Source organism: Streptopelia decaocto, assembly GCF_964273445.1.
Source record: "Streptopelia decaocto genome assembly, chromosome: 14".
NCBI classification, from domain to species: domain Eukaryota; kingdom Metazoa; phylum Chordata; class Aves; order Columbiformes; family Columbidae; genus Streptopelia; species Streptopelia decaocto.
The window spans coordinates 324,161-344,973 of NC_138669.1; the positions used below are offsets into that span (position 1 = coordinate 324,161).

The following is a 20,813-nucleotide window of genomic DNA, read 5'->3' on the forward strand; positions in this document are numbered from 1 at the left end:
CTGCTGGTACCGACCTGCCGGTACCGACCTGCCGGTACCGACCTGCAGGTACTGACCTGCCGGTACCGACCTGCCGGCGGGGCGGCCGCTGCCCGCGCAGGTACCGACCTGCCGGTACCGACCTGCAGGTACTGACCTGCTGGCGGGGCGGCCGCTGCCCGTGCAGGTACCGACCCGCCGGTACCGACCCGCCGGTACCGACCTGCCGGGGCGGCGCTGGGCGCTGCGGGAGGGCGCCGCCTCAGCGCGGCCCCACTCAGCGCCTCTCCAGAGGTAACATTCAAACCACCTCCTCAACAAAGAAACTGGATGCCCGACTGCTTCAGGATGATGTTTTCACCTCTCTAGCGGCTTGTTCTTGCAAATAGTTTCATCATATTTAGATAGGGTGTTCGTTTTTCTAATGAGAGATTAGGGTGGGGAGGAACCTTCAGCTGCCGTGATTTAGGTTTTTTTGTTCAGTCCAATAAGCAGTTCCGTGGTTCAGAGTGCTCGGTTTGGGGCAGCGTTAGCATACTGGCACAGGATTGTGAAGGTTCGGCGTGGGCTGTTCTCGGAGTGCTGCTGCTCTCACTGCCGTTTCATCTGGAATGGAGGGAGTCTCCTGAAGCATTGCCAGCAACACCGAGGGAACAATGAATATCATATGATTAATAGCAGATCCCCCACCCCCTCTTTTGTGCAGTTTTCCTTGCAACTGCAAAAGAAACATGCGCTTGTAATGATAGTTGGTGGCCTCCTTGTTTGTTCTAGCCAGTGTTCCCAGGCAGCAGCTATTATACAGTTTATTTTTGCCCACTCCCCGTGATTCTTTGTTCCGTCCTCCCTGCTCCTGTGTGCCTCCCGTCTCCTCATTGTCTGTTTCATGGCAGTTCTTCTGCCTTCTCAGTGGAGCTGCACTGAAGCTGCAAATCGTATTGCCTTTCACAGCGAAATGGAATAAATAAATGCTCTTCTAGAGGAAGGAGGAGTAACTACTGCTAGGAACGAAGAATCGCTAGTGAACTCTATTTCTCAAGTGTCAGTTAAATGTCTTTGTCTGAAAGGCCTCTCCTGAGCAGTTGCATGGTTGCATCATGGTGACGTTGGGTGCAAATGCCTTTTAGTATTCGAAACAGGTGATCTCTAAAAATATTGTTGCATGTGCCACTTGTAGGGTGGGAAACCGGCAAAAAAATGAAGACTAACTCTTCAGCGAAGCAAACACAAACTTCACTGGATTTGTAAATCTTACAGCTTCAAAGTGTCCTGCTCTAGCAGGAGTCTCATTTAAGGCCATTACTGTGAGCTACCTGCTGATCATGAGAAAATCACTAGTGTAGCCTTTACTTTTAAAGAAAACGGCCAGGAAGAGGGATATCTGGGATACTGTCAATGCATTTTGTAACCAAAAAGCGTTAAATGAGCAGTCACAACTGAAAATAAACTGTGGAGTTCTGTACTAATGTTTTCAGCGTTTATGAGCAGATTTGGGGTTGGTTACATCTCCCCGGTCCCCTCAGTGGCGAGGTGCTGGCTGCTTTGGAGCTGCCCTTCTAGAATTTTCTTCCCTGCCCTCCCGCCAAGATTTCGGAACTGTGAATGAGAAATTCAAACAGAAGTTCACACCAAGGTGTTTTCATCTGTTCTTTCTGTTATCTGGAGTAAGCAGTTCCCGTTGTCATGTTTTACTGAAGAGGGAAAAGACGATTTAGAGGAAATTCTAGAGCACAACCTCTCTGTTTGGGAAGTGTTTTATATTCCTAAACGTGTCTGTACTTCTGTTGTGTGCTTCAGATCTCTGCTGGCTTATTTCCCGTCGGTCTCCGGGCTTTGGTCACGGAGCCGTGCGCTGGGCTGGGCCCTGGCGGCTGGGATCGAAGCTCCTGACTGTCACGCTGGCACAAATGAAGCTGAGAAAGAGTAGACCTATAGTAGCTGTAACTTAGATTTTGTTTGTTTTTAAAACATTACCATTGCATCTGTGTCTTCTCTGCTTTTATTTCTGTTTTAGTTGGCGGTGCAGTTCAGGTGTTTCATTATGGGATACAGTGAGTGGCTTCTTCAGTAGGTTCGTCTCAAAGCCATCCTGTCAGCATCCAGTGAACTCTTGGTCCTCTGCAACAATAGTGGGTTGGGTTTCTGGAATTCAAATCTCTCTTTGAAGGGCTGTGTTAGATATGGTGACTTATCTTTTCTAAGAAAGAGGTTGATCAGATCTAGAGGTGCTCAAAACGCTGTCAGCCAGCTTTCAGCTCTGCTGTTGCTCTAGCGTTAGAGCGGGATTATAGCAACAAACTTCTTACAAGGCAGTTTAAAAAAAAATCAACGTATGCTTTCTCTCACCATCTCTGCTGGGTTTGTAATTTGGGTAAGTTCTCTTGTGTGCCACCGGGATGTAGTGAGATGAATGGCTGGAAACATTTTAAGCGTCAGACCTGCGAATCCTTTAAGCATACGTGTATATACACACAGTCTTGTTTCTTTGGCACTGGGGTTTAGGAGTCAGTCTAAGATTTTTCTTGTTTCCTGTTAACATACAGAACAGTACGTAGAACGCGTAGTGTTTTTCCGATAGGTGGAGCGATGTGATCTCAGTGAATCGGACCTTCTGCTCTGAGTTTTGTTTCACCTCTCACATTGTTTTGAAAAATGCAGTAAATACTGGGATTGGCTGCTATAGCTGAAGGACTTTCTGCAGTTATAGTCTCTGTAGGTCGCAGTGTCCGCGCGGCTGTTGCTCACAAATGCTGTGGGTAGACGTGCCGCAGCAGCCGCGCTGTCTCGTTCCGCTGCGGCCGCAGTGTGCTCAGGCACAGCTCACCTTACTGACGTCTGCGGGCGCAGCACACCAGGATATTCACTCTGCAGTCTTTCTAGAAGAGTCTGCGTTATTTGCAGCACCGTTTAAAACTGGTCTGAGGTTGTTTGTTGGGGTGGGGGTAGGGCAGGACAGGATTGCTCCAAGAAATTCCGCATGCTGATGTAGAACCCTCTCTGCAATTCACAGTCAGCTTCTTTTGTGTGTGCTCTGGAGAGCTCTTCTTATCTCTCCTATTTTGTCTTTATCTCTGATTTCTCTAAACTTTCCTTCTGATGTTTATTGAGCATATAGTACTTGTCCTTTAGGATGGTAATCAGTGTGACCTATCTGGCTATGTCTCAAAGCAGTACATGAATTTTAAACAGTAGAGAGACCACATCCATGAACAGATGGAGGAAGGAACACAGAAGATTGGCTGAGGTGCTCCATACTGTTGCATCCGCTTCTTTGTGGTGTGTAGGCGTCCTTACAGTAATCTGCTGAAGTCCAGATCTGGAAGGCTGAAACAACAAAAGGGATCAACTTTACAGCTTGTGCTAAAAAACTCATGCATGCTGTTTGCACCATACCCGTTGTTCACTCTCTGTGAATAACCCCGGCCCCAGCACTGCCCCTGAGGCTCTGCACTGGATACAGGATCAGCTGACTCTGCCCATTGACCACGACTCTCTGGCTTCTTCCCTCAGCCAGTTCGCAGTCACCTCACTGCCCGCTCGTCCAGTCACACGTCCTCAGCTGAGCAGCTCGGACGCTGTGCAGACTGTGTCACAGGCCTTACTCCAGGCAAGGGGGACCACAAGGCAGCTGTATGTTTGTTAGTGCTGGTCACTGGTACTGAACAGCAAATGACAGCAGGGAGCACGGTGACATTAGCACGCCAGAATGAAGTCCAGTGTTGTGCCATACTGCTGCTGCACTGTGTGCACTACTGCACTGAAGCAATTCAAATATTTTAAAAAGTATTTGCACAAGTTTTAACAAATGCAAAATGGCAAGAAATACTAGATCAGTCTGAAGATCATAGAGGTCACGTGGTAATTCTGTGCAGCTTCTTTCGTTCCCTATTCAGAAGCCATACCATGCTGGCTGTTTTTCTGCAGACGTGGTTTGTTCATGGGCTCGCTGATACTATTCTGTGGGGTAGCTTTGCCATTTTACTGCGATGGAATTCAGGGCGCGGGGTCGGGCTCACTGGGTCCCGCGCCCCTCCGCATTCCCTCATGGCAGCAGGGGCTGCCCGGCCGCCCGCCCCGCGCCTGGGCACCCGCGCCCCTCCGCATTCCCTCGTGGCGGCAGGGGCTGCCCGGCCGCCCGCCCCGCGCCTGGGGACCCGCGCCCCTCCGCATTCCCTCGTGGCAGCAGGGGCTGCCCGGCCGCCCGCCCCGCGCCCTGGGTCCCGCGCGCCCCTCCGCATTCCCTCGTGGCAGCAGGGGCTGCCCGGCCGCCCGCCCCGCGCCTGGGTCCCGCGCCCCTCCGCATTCCCTCGTGGCAGCAGGGGCTGCCCGGCCGCCCGCCCCGCGCCCTGGGTCCCGCGCCCCTCCGCATTCCCTCGTGGCAGCAGGGGCTGCCCGGCCGCCCGCCCCGCGCCCTGGGTCCCGCGCCCCTCCGCATTCCCTCGTGGCGGCAGGGGCTGCCCGGCCGCCCGCCCCGCGCCTGGGGACCCGCGCCCCTCCGCATTCCCTCGTGGCAGCAGGGGCTGCCCGGCCGCCCGCCCCGCGCCTGGGGACCCGCGGGCGCTTCGAGCAGCAGTTCTGAGGATCGCATGCGGCACTCTTCTGATGAAACGTGTCCTGGTGGCCAATTAACACCTTGTGTCTCTGCTTTTAATTCTTCCTCTCATTCCTTAGCATTCATTTTGCTTCTTCAGCCAGTTTGCTACAAAGAAACACTGGAAGTGGGAACCTGTCCGGTGTGTTCGGTGGTGAAGGCCGACGCGAACTGGTTTTCAGAGCTGCGGCTTTGTCCCGAGTGCCCGTTTGATGCCTTTGCCATGAGGAGCCTGTCTCCCTTGCTGGCTTCCTGCTTCTGATGTGTTGTTTAAATATCTTGTTATTATCAGCTGGAGCTGGGTGCAAGGCAGTGCTCTCGTTCTTTTTATAGTCCTGTATTTCCTGTTTACATTCGATTTACCGTGTTCTTTGGGTGTTTCAGTTCTTCCCATGCAGACAAGCTCTCCAGTTTTTGAATGCTAACCTTTCTTATAAGAGCCATATAGGTATTTGTTGGTGCTTTGTTCTCTGCTCCCAAGGCTGTGTAGGTGTAGCCATTTTTCAGAAGCCCCTTGAGAACGGCACCTTTTTGTGCTGCGCTGCTCTGGGCTGTCGCCGGCGCAGCGCACGCCGAGCGCTGGGCCGTGTGCTCTGGGCTGTCGCCGAGCGCTGGGCCGTGTGCTCTGGGCTGTCGCCGGCGCAGCGCACGCCGAGCGCTGGGCCGTGTGCTCTGGGCTGTCGCCGAGCGCTGGGCCGTGTGCTCTGGGCTGTCGCCGGCGCAGTGCACGCCGAGCGCTGGGCCGTGTGCTCTGGGCTGTCGCCGAGCGCTGGGCCGTGTGCTCTGGGCTGTCGCCGGCGCAGTGCACGCCGAGCGCTGGGCCGTGTGCTCTGGGCTGTCCCCGGCGCAGCGCACGCCGAGCGCTGGGCCGTGTGCTCTGGGCTGTCGCCGGCGCAGCGCACGCTGAGCGCTGGGCCGTGTGCTCTGGGCTGTCGCTGAGCGCTGGGCCGTGTGCTCTGGGCTGTCGCTGAGCGCTGGGCCGTGTGCTCTGGTCTGTCGCTGAGCGCTGGGCCGTGTGCTCTGGTCTGTCGCCGAGCGCTGGGCCGTGTGCTCTGGGCTGTCGCCGAGCGCTGGGCCATGTGCTGCTTCCTCGCGCGGCACCACACCTCTGCAAATTAACACTCCACCTGCTTCCGAGCTGCCGATTGTTTTTTAAATCCAACTGACTTTACAGGACAGTGTATTTGAGAATTTCCTTAAGTTGTGTACACGAGCATTAACTGACTACTGTGCTGACTTTTTTCTTTTTTCCCCATTAAGACTATTTAAGATATTTCTGTTTAATACTTTGAACTGGAGCTACAAATGTTGTGAAGAAATAAATACAATATTGTGATGTGCTAGAAATTTTCGAATATATTTGTCATGCAGTCTGTATGTCTTTGTTTGATGTGGATAAGTGTTTTGGCAGAATTCTAAGTGGTTTTGAAATTTAAATCTTCACTCAATCCATATAGTGTAACTCAAGACTTTGAGGTTCTAAATAGCGGGGAATTTGTGGTGATTGTGTAATAATGCTCAGTCGTTTTAGTGTGCCATGCGCCTAGTAAAAAGGTCATATTAAAACCAGAACATAAATACTGTGTCAAATTTGGAATGAAATTTAGTAAGTCCTGGACGTTTTAATCTCTGAAGATGTGAGTTCTAGTGGGATTCGGTCTCTCTTGTTCCCGCTGTCTTTGCCTGGTATTTCTCCAGGGCTCTCGTCCAGTTTCTGGCGGCCAGGCAGTGATGGTTCGGAGGGCCATGGGGTGCCAGGCTTTGCCTGTTCCATGGGTTCGCCCTTCTGTTTGGTGGCTTTTGTAAAATGTGTCCATCATACCTGCCCGTTACTCTTCTCCTTCTGCGAAGACTCATGTTTCCTCTTCCTGTTTCTCTGTGTTTGAGTCCCTTTCGTGCCCGATTCTTCTAAAAACTGAATTTGGCTATGAAATGCAGCAAGAAACAAGACTAATTTAGTTATGGCACATAGTGCTTCCTAACTGCATCTTACAGAGTTATTCACATCTTCATGCTCCAGACAAAAGCCCCGCTCCCTCCTCCCCGCGCCCGTGCCGGGGATAAGGCGCCTATTGTGTGTTCAGAGGGGCACAGATGCGGCCCCTCCTCGCTCCTTTCTCTGCGCTCTCACGGCCGCTCCTCCGCGGCTCCTTCGCGGGCAAATTGGCCTGGGCTGTGCGGGGAGGAATTTAGGTCACAAATAGTCTTCAAATTATTCTACTTGAGTGAGAGGCAGATGTAGCTGACTGTGGATTTGTAGATACTGGAAAGTTATGGCAAAATATGGCAAAATGAGTTTTGTGCAACAAATACTATTTTGTCACCTCAGAGGCCGTTGGCTTCAGAATATCACCAAAGGAGAGTGCGCTTTTAGTGTGAGATTGTGTGCGATCGAAAGAGTTCTAAAGCTATATTTATAGGGTTTTTTCCTAGAGATTAGAAGCAGATGTTAAAGCTGTTAAAACAACCAAGAGTATTAGAAATAACTAATTTTAAATAAATACTTGTATGTATTTTCATTTCAAAATGGATGCAGATATGTTTGTTCTAGTTTGAGATCAATCAATACCAGATTCCCGGCCTGTCAGAACAGTGAATTTAAGATTGTAGCATGAATGTAGCTTTCTTTTTATTTTAATAACTGTTTACTGACTCTTCCAGATACAAGTCTGTAAGGGCTTACCTATGATAAAAACGTTCTGAATGTATTCTAGAAACACTGGGCTGGTGCCATCAGCTACACCGAAAGCCCAGATTCTCTTCAGTGCCGTGGCCTGGAGGTGAGTCAGGTTAAGGACCACGGTCACTGCTGCGGGGCCGCCCCGCGCTGGCTGCTGCGCTGCACGGCCCCCGGCTGCCCCGCGCTGGCTGCTGCGCTGCACGGCCCCCGACTGCCCCGCGCTCCTGCTGCGCTGCACGGCCCCCGACTGCCCCGCGCTGGCTGCTGTGCTGCACGGCCCCCGACTGCCCCGCGCTCCTGCTGCGCTGCACGGCCCCCGGCTGCCCCGCGCTCCTGCTGCGCTGCACGGCCCCCGGCTGCCCCGCGCTGGCTGCTGCGCTGCACGGCCCCCAGCTGCCCCGCGCTGGCTGCTGCGCTGCACGGCCCCCGACTGCCCCGCGCTCCTGCTGCGCTGCACGGCCCCCGGCTGCCCCGCGCTGGCTGCTGCGCTGCACGGCCCCCGACTGCCCCGCGCTCCTGCTGCGCTGCACGGCCCCCGGCTGCCCCGCGCTGGCTGCTGCGCTGCACGGCCCCCGACTGCCCCGCGCTCCTGCTGTGCTGCACGGCCCCCGGCTGCCCCGCGCTGGCTGCTGCGCTGCACGGCCCCCGACTGCCCCGCGCTCCTGCTGCGCTGCACGGCCCCCAGCTGCCCCGCGCTGGCTGCTGCGCTGCACGGCCCCCGACTGCCCCGCGCTCCTGCTGCGCTGCACGGCCCCCGACTGCCCCACGCTCCTGCTGCGCTGCACGGCCCCCGACTGCCCCGCGCTGGCTGCTGCGCTGCACGGCCCCCAGCTGCCCCGCGCTGGCTGCTGCGCTGCACGGCCCCCGACTGCCCCGCGCTCCTGCTGCGCTGCACGGCCCCCGACTGCCCCACGCTCCTGCTGCGCTGCACGGCCCCCGACTGCCCCGCGCTCCTGCTGCGCTGCACGGCCCCCGACTGCCCCGCGCTGGCTGCTGCGCTGCACGGCCCCCGACTGCCCCGCGCTGGCTGCTGCGCTGCACGGCCCCCGACTGCCCCGTGCTGGCTGCTGCGCTGCACGGCCCCCAGCTGCCCCGCGCTGGCTGCTGCGCTGCACGGCCCCCGACTGCCCCGCGCTGGCTGCTGCGCTGCACGGCCTCCAGCTGCCCCGCGCTCCTGCTGCGCTGCACGGCCCCCGACTGCCCCGCGCTCCTGCTGTGCTGCACGGCCCCCGGCTGCCCCGCGCTGGCTGCTGCGCTGCACGGCCCCCGACTGCCCCGCGCTCCTGCTGCGCTGCACGGCCCCCAGCTGCCCCGCGCTGGCTGCTGCGCTGCACGGCCCCCGACTGCCCCGCGCTCCTGCTGCGCTGCACGGCCCCCGACTGCCCCACGCTCCTGCTGCGCTGCACGGCCCCCGACTGCCCCGCGCTGGCTGCTGCGCTGCACGGCCCCCAGCTGCCCCGCGCTGGCTGCTGCGCTGCACGGCCCCCGACTGCCCCGCGCTCCTGCTGCGCTGCACGGCCCCCGACTGCCCCACGCTCCTGCTGCGCTGCACGGCCCCCGACTGCCCCGCGCTCCTGCTGCGCTGCACGGCCCCCGACTGCCCCGCGCTGGCTGCTGCGCTGCACGGCCCCCGACTGCCCCGTGCTGGCTGCTGCGCTGCACGGCCCCCAGCTGCCCCGCGCTGGCTGCTGCGCTGCACGGCCCCCAGCTGCCCCGCGCTGGCTGCTGCGCTGCACGGCCCCCAGCTGCCCCGCGCTCCTGCTGCGCTGCACGGCCCCCGACTGCCCCGCGCTCCTGCTGCGCTGCACGGCCCCCGACTGCCCCGCGCTGCAGGAGCAGTGTCCTGACAGACACGTCTGGCCGGAGAGTTCGGTACGTTTCACAGCTGGGCTATGGCGGAGGCGTTTTTTCCGGGTCTAGCAGGTGGCTCCTGTGTCTCTGGAGCAGCGATGGGACGCGGTACCCGCTTTGCCACGGGGCGCTGTGCAGAAGTGACAGGTGAGAGATGTCTACGGGTGTTGTGCAGTGGAGGATGACGACGTAAGCATCAAGACTTGTCTTTTTTCTGATATGGAACTCACTGGAGTCCTCGTGTTCTCTTTCATACATTTTGTTATAACAGGGTCCTATAGCTATTCCTGTGAGTAGCAAACAGGGACATATAGGAAACAAATTAACAAGTAATGACATTCCAAAAATAGAGCCCATGCATTATTTATCAGCGGAACAGGAGATGCGCTCCAAGTGTGTTCCACCTCTGCCCATCCTTTAACTGAGAGCATCCTGTCATTTTAATATATGCAGAGTGAGCGAGGCTCGAGTTAATTGTCATGTCTGAAAAATAGCTGAGCAGTGCATAGTGCTTACTAAACACTGCGGGGAACTGGTAAATGAAACCTGACAAAGCCTGAAAAATTACAGTCTCGCTAGGACAGAATGTGTGATCTGGAAAGGATGTGTGCTGGTTCAGATCGTTTGACGCGTTGCAGCCAGGGGACAGGGTGCGCTTGCTGGCCACCAGGCGATAGAGGGCGCTCTTGTCTTTCTCTTTCTGGTCAGACTGGCAGCCCCGGTTCGGTGGAGTCTGAGAGTCAGTTGTTTATTATCTAGGAAATGACCTTTTTGACTGAGGGGGCGGGGGAAAAAGAGTGGAGAATAATCAAATGAGTATGTTATGGAATAGTTATTTTATTAGTGCTAGATTAGGATAATGATGTATCAGTACAATTAACAATATAATTCACTGTTTCCTTCATAATGCAAGTAGAGCTGATTTAATCTTAAAAGATAAGTTTAGACTTTTCAGTACAAAATGGTTGCGGTACCCCAGAAGCTCTGTATTAAGCGGGTGTGTTGAGTCTCTGTCTGTTGCAGTGGTTGTTACATTGTACTTTCAGATTCACGGAGCTGGAGTGAAGGTGCAGCAGCATTGTTTTTGTCTGCTGCATTTCTCCTCTGCCAGAGTTTACAGATAAGCTGGTTTTATGTACTGTAGTTGGGAGTGTAGCATATTGTGTTTGATATCTTTTTAAAACGGGCACATTAATTATCGCTGAAACACTTAAGGAGGATTACAGATACTGTCCTTTTTACATCTTCTTTCAAAAAGTAGCCATTGTTTCTACCGTGTCTGGCATATTTCACTGTGACTGTATATGTATTTTTTAACCTTAAAACCAGTGTAGCTTTAGCTCTCTGTCACAGTGTTGTTGTCTGTGCCACAGGCAACAATGTGGCTTGTCACTTAGCCATCCTATCCAGACTCTGATGTAATGTTCTTCCGTTTACGTGGTTTAAAATGGGATTGAAAACCGGATTGTATGTACACTAACATTTGGTAGCCAGGCTGTGCTGGATGCCTGGTTTCTACACGGTGTAAACCGAGCTTCTCCGCAGCTCCTCCTGAAGTGGGAGGCCAGCTGAAGGTCGCTAGTGGGGCTCGCAGGGACGCGCAGGTGCCGAGCGCTGGCTCCGGGCGCTCCGGGCGCTCCGGGCGGGCGGGCGCAAGGAGGAGCGGGCAGGAGCGCGGGCGCCCGGCGCGCAGCCCCGGGACCGGAGCGGTGCTGCGAGCCCGGCGCTCCAGGCACACGGCGCCTGCAGATGGAGCAGGACGGGAAACAGTGCTGAAATCAGTCTTGTTCAAGTTAAGAAGCTGGCTGTTAGCTCGGTACTGAGAAGAGGAGGAATGTAGGCTTAGGGCAGGGATAACAGGGTTGAATGGTCAGCTCTCAATATTTAAGAGTTTGGGCTTTCATTTGCAAGGAGAAAACGTGTTATTGAAAAAGAGAGATTTTGTTGTTGTTGTTGTTTGTTACAGATGATAACAATGTAGTGACTTACTAGTTTATGGATTTTTCATATCCTATTTACAGTGGTAGTAACTCGAGGTCTACTTTACTTTTGATATATGGCAAAATTATTCTGTAGCATATTCGACGTTAACTTACTGGTTTACCGGGTAGGGTCTCACCCTGCTCCCGGTGGTGAACGCCCCTGCTCGCTGCGGCTGCCGCGGGCGGCTCCTCGCAGTGTTTGTCCAGACCGAGGGAGTGCGAGTGCTCTTCTGGAGCTTTGTCTGACCCTTCAGGAGCCTTCGGGTTTTTCTTTAGTTACTTCACTGCAGTAATTCTTTGAGAAGTTGGATCCCATCTTCTGTTTATACAGCTCAGGTATTGGCATCCATGGATGAATATTTAGTTGAGAGGAATATCATACTCTAAAACTGTGTTAAGATTTTTATTTGGTCTTCACCTTAGTACATGCTCAGGGTTCTTCTCTTTCCCCTTGCGTTTCCAGAAGGAATCTTTTTGATACTTTTGGGTCTTGAATCTTCCACTTCTAAGTGATTTTTGTGCTGTTCTTTTCTCCGCATAGGTCGCGCTCTCAGTGAGACTCTTGTTTGTGATTCTGTTGAACGGCCTCTGTTCTTGCGCAGGTATGTGTATGTTCCCCAGGTTATCAAGCTGTTGTAGAAAGCTGAGGGGAGGAGAACCCGCACATGGAGCTGACCAGTGAACGTGAGTGATGCCGCCTCTGTGTCCAGGGGCGACCTCGGGAGGCGGCCCTGGCTGGGTGCAGGGCGCGCCAGGGCAGCCAGCCTGGCACCGAGGGTCCCCTTGGGCCCATTTAGCGTTTCTACAGACATGAACAGCGGAAGGATTTAATTTGCCGTGATAGCCACACATTCCTGATATTGCATCTTAAGATTTCTTAGATTTTTAAAAAATTATTATTTTACTTTGTGTGTGTGTGCTTTTGTTCTGGTTTCCATGATGAGCAGAGGTTGATTTAGCATAAAATGGTGTGATAGAAGTCTTTAATTAGGAGACAGTTTACCCTTGATGCTTACTCTTACGTGACCACATTGTCAATCAACCTTCTAATTGGTAATTCCAGTTCATATAAATAAAGCTACAATCAGTATTGTCAGAGGGGTGGTTAAACCAGCAGATGAATGCATATGTAACCAGTTGATACGAAAAGGTTCAGTTTAATTTCCTCAGAAATTAGCTACTTGAATAAAACTCCTTTACCTGCGTGCTGGTGATTACCTAGTGAGTAGTCTGGGTAGAAGTACCAATTTTGGCACTCTTGATTTTGGATAGGACTGTGGCGTGCACTTATGTTTGAATGTCTCATCAATATTTTCCAAGAGCTATTTATTTTTCTAATTAGCTTGAACAGCCTCTGCTTTACGTAGCGCTTTGAGCAGTTTGCAGTAAATCAGTTCAATCACACAGCTGTTGTTTGAAACTTTTCCTAAGTTACTGTAATTCTCTGTAGAGATCCAGAATCTCACTAATTAGCACACTTAATCATACCTTGTATAAAACGCATGACAATATGGATTCATGATTCCTAGGATTTCATAGGAGACCCGAGCAGCAGGAAGCGGGTGCTCTGAGAACAGTTGCTGTTCTGGGTGACGGTCACGAACGAGCGTGGGCCGGGCTGACAGAGCGGCCGCACGCTTCGTTTTTACTTGCCACGCATAACTTTACAAAATAATTAATTTGGGGCTGCAGCTTTTTATATGAAGATTTAAAAGCTGCTGAGATCAAACAGCTACAACAGTTCCATTATTTCTTCAAAAGTAAAAACAAAAAAAGAGAACCAAACCAAAGCAAACAACTACACATTTAAAATATGTTAGTTCTTCTGTGAAAGGGAACCCAGCTTACCGGTGGCATTTGTGATGATTTGGACTTTTAAGCTGTTTAGCATACAGATTATAGTTAGTTGCACTTACAATGAGTGAGTTTTACACTCATCTAACCTTAAAATACCGCAATACTGCGTGTTTACTTTTTGGCAAGATTATTGATATTAGAGGAAAGAGTTGAAAAGCAAGCGCTTTTCTTTGTAAAGTAAAGCTTGTTTTGTTTTTCAGGATGTGACTTAAAATGACTTCTGATTCCGAAGGCCCTCTGAGCACCCCCCTGTGCGCCTTTGCTAAGGACAAGTGAGTGACCGTTTCGTGTTTAGACCGCACGTACCCGAGTACTCACTCCCTTACCGTTCTAAACGCTACCGCTTTCGGGTTGCACATACACATATATTCTTTAGAGAGGGGGGAGAGGAGGAAGGAGGGAAGGCAGGCAAGCTGTCACACTTTTTATATATGTGTACTTGAGGGAGATACAAGTTTGTAATAACAATTTTTCACTAAGACTATGGACTCGCTGGGTGGAATGTCCTCTAGTTTTATTTATATCACATAAAATTTAAATATTTGGGACTTGTCAGCATAAACTAGTTAGTTTGTTACAATCTGCATCTTAAAAAAACGTGTGACTTAGGCTTTGGTTTTTTTAGAGAGGAGGATTATAGTTGAGATTTTAACACTATATAGAATTAAAAAAAATTCAGACAGTCTTCATGATTAATTGAATCTGGTTTGATTTAATTCTCCATAATTGGCTTATTCTGGGGAATGCTAAGAGCCAATTTACGCTTTTTCCCTAGTGGATTTTTTAAACAAGATATCAGCTCGGGCCGAAGAGCTTCCAAGGTGCCATGAGTACATGTATTTAGCATAGGGAAAAGCTGATGGATTCATGGGACCAAAAAGTGTTAAAAATGTTTTTATACATATAATATGGTTTTTAAATAGTTTGGATGTGTTTTAAATTTATATTGTATGGTCGTGCTTTGTGGGTTTTGTTTTTCTGCACGTGTGGTCAACTGTTTGAGCTAAACAAATACAAAACTCCATCTGAAGCATCTAGTGGTTTATATTTTTGGGGCCCTGGTGAGGACTGAAGCGTCCCGGTTGCCAGGTCCTGTTTGGTGAGCAGGTGTTTCACCTCCAGTGCTGAGGACAGAGGGAATAGTGCTTGAGCTGGAGGACAAAACCAGGGCACTGCAAAACGAACTAGCAGAACGCGATTTAATGGATGTTGTTAATTAAGTGGCTTTCCCGTTTGTGTGAGGGTGAGGCGAGTAAGACCAGGGGAGAAACTATCGTACCGAGCTCGAAACTCTGTGCTTACTGTGCTCAGTACTTGTCGATGTCCATTTGACTTGAACACATTCCTGAGTTTTGGGTAATTTCTACTTTTGTAAAATTTAGCACAATTTGAGGAAAACTCTCCAAACCCCCAGATAGATTTATTTTTGGAAAAAACATTTTAGCCTGTTAGAAGTTATAGGTTCCTATTCAATAAATAAAGGTAACACCTGGTGATTTCTTCCATTATTAACTCACTGAATAATAACTTCTTTTGCTGATGTTTCCTGTAGCAGGAAAATTAGTTTAACTGTTAACAACTTGTACTGTAAATCCATCTGCATTGGGGAGCAGCTTCTGTAATGTCCTCAGAGAAGAGCTCCGGGCTGCCGGAGGCGTCAGAGCCCCTCCCGGCCCGCGGCGATGCTCCCGGGGAAGGAAAACACACCTGCGGGAGCGCTGCACCTCCAGGTTGGAGTAAAGCACCACGGGCTGCCTGGGTGTAACAGCAGGGAAACAGCCTGCACCAATTACCTCATTTTTCCTTCCTTTGCCAAACTTCTATATTTAGGCACAGAACGTTTTCTTAAATAGAACTGTATCCTCTGATATGTATCATATTTGAGACACAATGTTAGAATTTTGGTACTGTGTGAGTTATCTGTCGGTACAGGTAGGTGTTAAACCAGGAATGACATTTTCATTCAGAATCTTTTAATGCAACCCTGTTACCTGTGAAATTACATTCTGGTGAGATGTTTGTCGCAGCCCAAATTTTCCGCTATTTAATGTACTTAAATTCCTTCCTCCTCCTAAATAGAACTAAGTCACAGCCGCTGACACGCTTGCAGTGCCTGCGCCCGCCCGCGCCGTCCCGCGCCGCGTGTGCACCGTCCCGCGCCGCGTGTGCGCCGTTCCCACGCTGCGTGTGCACTGTTCCCGCGTGTGCGCCGTTCCTGCGCTGCGTGTGCACCGTCCCGCGCCGCGTGTGCACCGTCCCGCGTGTGCACCGTCCCGCGCCGCGTGTGCACCGTCCCGCGCCGCGTGTGCGCCGTACCCACGCTGCGTGTGCACTGTTCCCCCATGTGCGCCGTTCCCGCGCTGCGTGTGCGCCGTTCCCACGCTGCGTGTGCGCCGTTCCTGCGCTGCGTGTGCACCGTCCCGCGTGTGCGCCGTCCCGTCCCGCGTGTGCGCCGTCCCGTGCTGCGTGTGCACCATCCCGCGTGTGCGCCATCCCGCGCTGCGTGTGCACCGTCCCGCGTGTGCGCCGTCCCGTCCCGCGTGTGCGCCGTCCCGTGCTGCGTGTGCACCATCCCGCGCTGCGTGTGCACCGTCCCGCGCTGCGTGTGCGCCGTCCCGCGCTGCGTGTGCGCCGTCCCGCGTGTGCGCCGTCCCGCGCTGCGTGTGCGCCGTTCCCGCATGTGCGCCGTTCCCGCGTGTGCGCCGTCCCGTGCTGCGTGTGCGCCGTTCCCGTCCCGCGCTGCGTGTGCGCCGTTCCCGCATGTGCGCCGTTCCCGCGTGTGCGCCGTCCCGTGCTGCGTGTGCGCCGTTCCCGTCCCACGCTGCGTGTGCGCCGTTCCTGCGCTGCGTGTGCACCGTCCCGCGCCGCGTGTGCGCCATCCCGCACCGCATGTGCGCCGTTCCCGCGTGTGTGCCGTTCCCGCATGTGCGCCGTTCCCGCACTGCGTGTGCGCCGTTCCTGCGCTGCGTGTGCGCCATTCCCGTCCCGTGCTGCGTGTGCGCCGTTCCCGCGCTGCGTGTGCGCCGTTCCCGTCCCGCGCTGCGTGTGCGCCATTCCCGTCCCGCGCTGCGTGTGCGCCGTTCCCATCCCGCGCTGCGTGTGCGCCATTCCCGTCCCACGCTGCGTGTGCGCCGTTCCTGTCCCACGCTGCGTGTGCGCCGTCCCGCGCTCGGGGGGCCCGGCTCTGCTGCCGCCCCCCGGGAGCCGGGCTCTGCGGGCACAGGAGCTTGGGAGTCAGACGTTCTCATCAGAATCGGCTGCAGCGCATCAGCTGCTGTTACCTGATCAGAGCCTGTTTGTATCGTCTGCTGTTGAAACTCCTTGCTTGTTCAGATGAGTAGTTCTTCATTCAGCTGCTTAGTTGAAGAAAATGTTATCCCTGCGGTTCTTCGGGGCTCTACTGTCATCTAGTGGCAGAGGGGTGTATTTTTCTTGGATGGCCTGTAGGGTGGGCCACTACAGCAGTGTTGGAGAGGTTTTTGCCCTGAAGGAGTAGATGATTGAAGTCTCCGGGCTTGCTCTTCCATCTCTCTGTCTATTGGCTTTTGTCTTATTCATCCTGGTTCTGTGTCAAATACTTAGGTGTAAAACCAACTTGTTGTCTGTGCAGTCCATGGGCATAGCTACAGAGTAAGGCATCTTTTGTAATTATTTCAAATACAAGATTACTGTCGTTTTTCATTTTATTGTGATGTACAAAGTATATTCTCCTTCCTCTACTAATGCCTGTCAATTGAGATGGGGATTGGTTATGAATATCAGTTGATGTTAAGTATTGTAGCATTTGCTCAGCTGCAGAAGAACTTGTGCTTTAAAGAGATGCCAGTGTAATTCTGGGCTTTGTACACGTGCCGAGTAATCCCGTGTCTGCTCCTCCTTTTGAGAGCTTCATTCGCAATTCTGATTTTTTTGCTTTTAGTTGCTGATGCATGGTCAAGATGAGCGGATTGGGAGAAAACTCCTTGGATAGCCTGAGCAGTGAGTCAAGGAAACGCAAGCCATTGCCCTGTGATACACCAGGTGCAAGGTAGGTTTATACCGACCACTCTCTTTTTTTGTATTAGGAGGTTTTGAAAATATTTTTCAAGTTTTCATTGCAATTTAGAGTAAGGCTGAGGGAGCTGGGGCTCTGGAGCTGGACAAGAGGACACTGAGGGCTGACTCATTCATGTTTACAGATGTATAAAGGGGGAGTGTCAGGAGGATGGAGCCAGGCTCTTCTGGTGACAACCAGTGACAGGACAAGGGGTAACGGGTTCAAACTGGAACACAGGAGGTTCCACTTAAATTTGAGAAGAAACTTGTTTGGGGTGAGGGTGGCGGAGCCTGGCCCAGGCTGCCCAGGGGGGTTGTGGAGTCTCCTTCTCTGCAGACATTCCAACCCGCCTGGACACCTTCCTGTGGAACCTCATCTGGGTGTTCCTGCTCCATGGGGGGATTGCACTGGATGAGCTTTCCAGGGCCCTCCAACCCCTGACGTTCTGGGGGAAGTTCTGACTAATGATTCTGTTTGATTGAAAACTTCCCCGGGCCAGCTTCTGCTGTGAAGATACACTTCACTGTCATGTGTAGATATGCCGAACTGATGGACTATGATTTATAATGAGACTCTCACAGAAATCTAAACGGAGTGAACATATACGGAATCACTGTTTGAAGCTGTGATTACAAGGCAAAACAAGAAGAACTTATTGCTTCACAGATATTCCAAAGGCAGCATTTGGCGTCACCCCTTTGGGTTGTGTTTCTCCAGACTTTGCAAGCCTATCTCAAATTCTGACATTCCATGCTGTGTTCCTGCCCCTCTCTCATGTTCGTGTTCCTACAGAGTATTAAACTTTATTAAATTTGTCTTCAGTTTCCCCAAAATACCCGTCATCATGTGTGCTTATGTTTCTGGTTTTCATGTACGTCCCCACAGTCCCATGCTCGTTACCACCATCGTGCAGCAGATTGTGCGTGAGATCCTCAGCCTCTCCCGCTGTATCCCGGGCTCTCTCTGGGACTGTCCTCCATTCCGCTCTCTCCTTCCCCTCCTCCAGTGTCTGTCCATTCAGGAATCTGATTTGTCAGTTTGTGCCCTTCATTAGCCTTCTCTGTCTTTCAAGCCCCTGCTTTGTCTGTGTGTTCTCCAGGACTGGCCCATGCAAACCTTCCTGTTCCTTTCACCGGGTTTCTTCTCGAAGAATGATCCTTCCTTTGATTGCGTCAGTCTGCCCGTTCTCGCCCCTTCCCTCCTCCTGACCGCTGCTTTTCCTGCCCTGGGCATACTCTGTGTGACACTGCTCTCTGTCCGTTTAGGCTGTAGACGGGTCTTTACTTAGCACGTCAGTCTGCGTAGGAAAAGGAATTTCAGCATTGGGTTGTCTGGGATTCTGATTTGCCTGGATGTTCAGGTGGCGTTTTTGTCCTGATGTCTGGAAATGTCTCTGAGGTATCTCCTCCTGTAGTCATCTTGTTACGAGCAAACCAAAGGGATTTCATAAAATGTTAAAATTCTGTTTAATTTGTCTAATAAATCATAAACAAATCTAAAGTAACTTTCAAGGTTAAAATATACTTTCTCTATGAGTGTTACAGTTTTATACCAGGCAATTGCTATTGTCATTACATTTGACAATAGAGTAATCACAGGAGGATTATTTTGATGAATAGCTTTCTCATATCCTCTTGAGATAAATTTGTGCTTAATATTATTCAAAACCCCACCAAAGCCCAAACCAAACAGCAACGTAACAAAACACAAGCACGTGCCCTTCAGATTTATGTTTGCTGGAAGAGTAACTACTACCGAGGTTTAATAGGCAGGTGTTACATGAAGTACATTGAGGTTCACAGAGCGAGCACAGCTTTTATATATGATGGTATGTATATGAAATGTTTGTGATTCCTAGTCTGACCTGCGGTGGCGAGAAGCGTCGGCGCGAGCAGGAAAGCAAATACATTGAAGAACTGGCTGAACTGATATCTGCTAATCTGAGCGACATTGACAATTTTAATGTCAAACCAGACAAATGTGCTATTTTGAAAGAAACCGTGAAACAGATTCGACAGATAAAAGAGCAAGGTACAGTTCTCTGCTAAACCAAAAGAAGTAACTTCATTTTCTTGTGATTCCTTTTCCGAAGCAGTAGTTACCTGAGAAATTAGTAGTGTTTTTCACACGAGCAGTTATGGCTGAGAAGGTCTGCCGACTTCGGCTCATTTTCTGTTTAGAAGTAAGGAAGCGTTTACCGTAGGTTTCTAATTGGAAATCGGGGCTCTAAAGCCTGTCAGTCTCCTGGAAGGGGAGGCTCAGGCTGGCCGCAGGGAAGCTGAGAGCAGATGGTCCTGTGCCGTCTGCGGGTGCAACACACCAAATCCGCGCTGGGACGCAGAACGCAAACTGTTGGCTTTCACTTCACGGGACTTCATGCTTCAAGTGAGTTTAATGCTTCGAAACTGATTCCTTAGAAAAATATGGGGCAAACTTCCAGTCAGATGTATTGATTTTACTTTGCTTGTTTCTCTTGGCTCTGTCAAGTCAGTTTGTGTGAGCAGAGTTCTGCATTGTGTAGCTGTGGCATCTTTTTCTAGTCTTAAGCAAATTATCAATATATGAGACCTCCTGTCTCATTTGTGGGGTCTCTTGCCTTTCTTCACATGCTTCCTAGAATCTGGCTTGTAAATATTTAAATCTGGTCTTCATTTGAAATGTTTCTTTACCAAAATATATCTTTTGGGTTTCAGGAAAAGCGGTTTCTAATGATGATGATGTTCAGAAAGCTGATGTATCTTCTACAGGTCAGGGAGTTATTGATAAGGATTCACTGGGACCTCTTTTATTACAGGTGAGTATAAATTAGGCTTTAATAGATCTCTATGGAATCAAATCCTTCAGGCAGGTGAAAATATTGCAATAAAGCCTGCAATCCTATAGTAATAAATAGCACACAAGAACTATCCAGAACTGTATGTGAAAGGGTCAGGAATAAAATCTCATGTTTTCTTAATTTTGCTGAAATTCTCTGTCGAAGGAAAAAGAAGAATAGCATTTGGCCATGGAATATTTTACTTTTACTTTAGGAGATAGTCATTAAAATAAATGGATGCTGTTTTGCCGACATTCTGTGATTCTTTATGCCCAGAAAACCTATCCCATATTTGCAAGTGCACTAAAGAGCACTTTTGAAACTTTATTGTTTCACGTAGATGCTGAGTTTTTCTTTCAGTTAAGAAAATGCAGTATTTTAGGATATGGGTAGACCCTCTCCCTTATCACTCACTAGTGGAAATACCTGCCTGTTCATGTCTTACTACTTGTTTCTATTGAATTTCCTCTGGTTTCAATTTACCAGCTATTGAAATAATGTTACACAGTCATTATCTTGTGTTGAAGTAAAGCAAGAATGAAACAAGAAGGTGGTTATCGTGGTGGAAGAGCTCATAGGAATAACAACTGAATGGATTAATTTTTAATATTTAAATTCTTGCTTACCAGACACAGGTTTTCTCAGAGAAAAATTCAAAGCTTTAGCACTACTAATGAAAGTGCCTGTATTGTAACTGGACGTTTATCACGCACATAGTTTTTAAAATGGGTGATGGTCAGAATTCGGCAGTGTATCTTACACGTTGTCATGTTAATATTCAGGCATTGGACGGTTTCCTGTTTGTTGTAAATCGAGATGGGAACATCGTATTTGTGTCAGAGAATGTCACACAGTATCTGCAATACAAACAGGAAGATTTGGTTAATACAAGTGTCTATGGCATCTTGCATGAAGAGGACCGCAAGGACTTTCTTAAAAACCTACCTAAATCTTCAGGTAATACAGGTTGACTTACTACACTGTTACTAGCCCACCTGAAAACAGAGGAGAAAACAACCCAA

General features: G+C 50.9%; 1 protein-coding gene across 11 annotated transcripts in view; it reads left to right on the plus strand.

The window, feature by feature from the left end:
• Positions 1-20,813, plus strand: part of NCOA3 (nuclear receptor coactivator 3) — a 71,269-nt gene that overhangs the window by 32,155 nt on the left and 18,301 nt on the right. For 8 of the 11 annotated variants that reach the window (XM_082065793.1, XM_082065792.1, XM_082065791.1 and 5 more), the window contains 6 exons: positions 11,625-11,685; positions 13,141-13,212; positions 16,860-16,967; positions 18,835-19,007; positions 19,670-19,770; positions 20,574-20,748. In XM_082065793.1, coding sequence (XP_081921919.1) covers positions 16,870-16,967; positions 18,835-19,007; positions 19,670-19,770; positions 20,574-20,748 — 547 coding nt within the window. In that variant the 5' untranslated portion in view covers positions 11,625-11,685; positions 13,141-13,212; positions 16,860-16,869. Of the gene's footprint in view, positions 1-7,284; positions 7,351-11,624; positions 11,686-13,140; positions 13,213-16,859; positions 16,968-18,834; positions 19,008-19,112; positions 19,362-19,669; positions 19,771-20,573; positions 20,749-20,813 lie in introns of those variants that run through there. The other 3 variants (XM_082065794.1, XM_082065796.1, XM_082065799.1) reach the window with 3 other exon arrangements.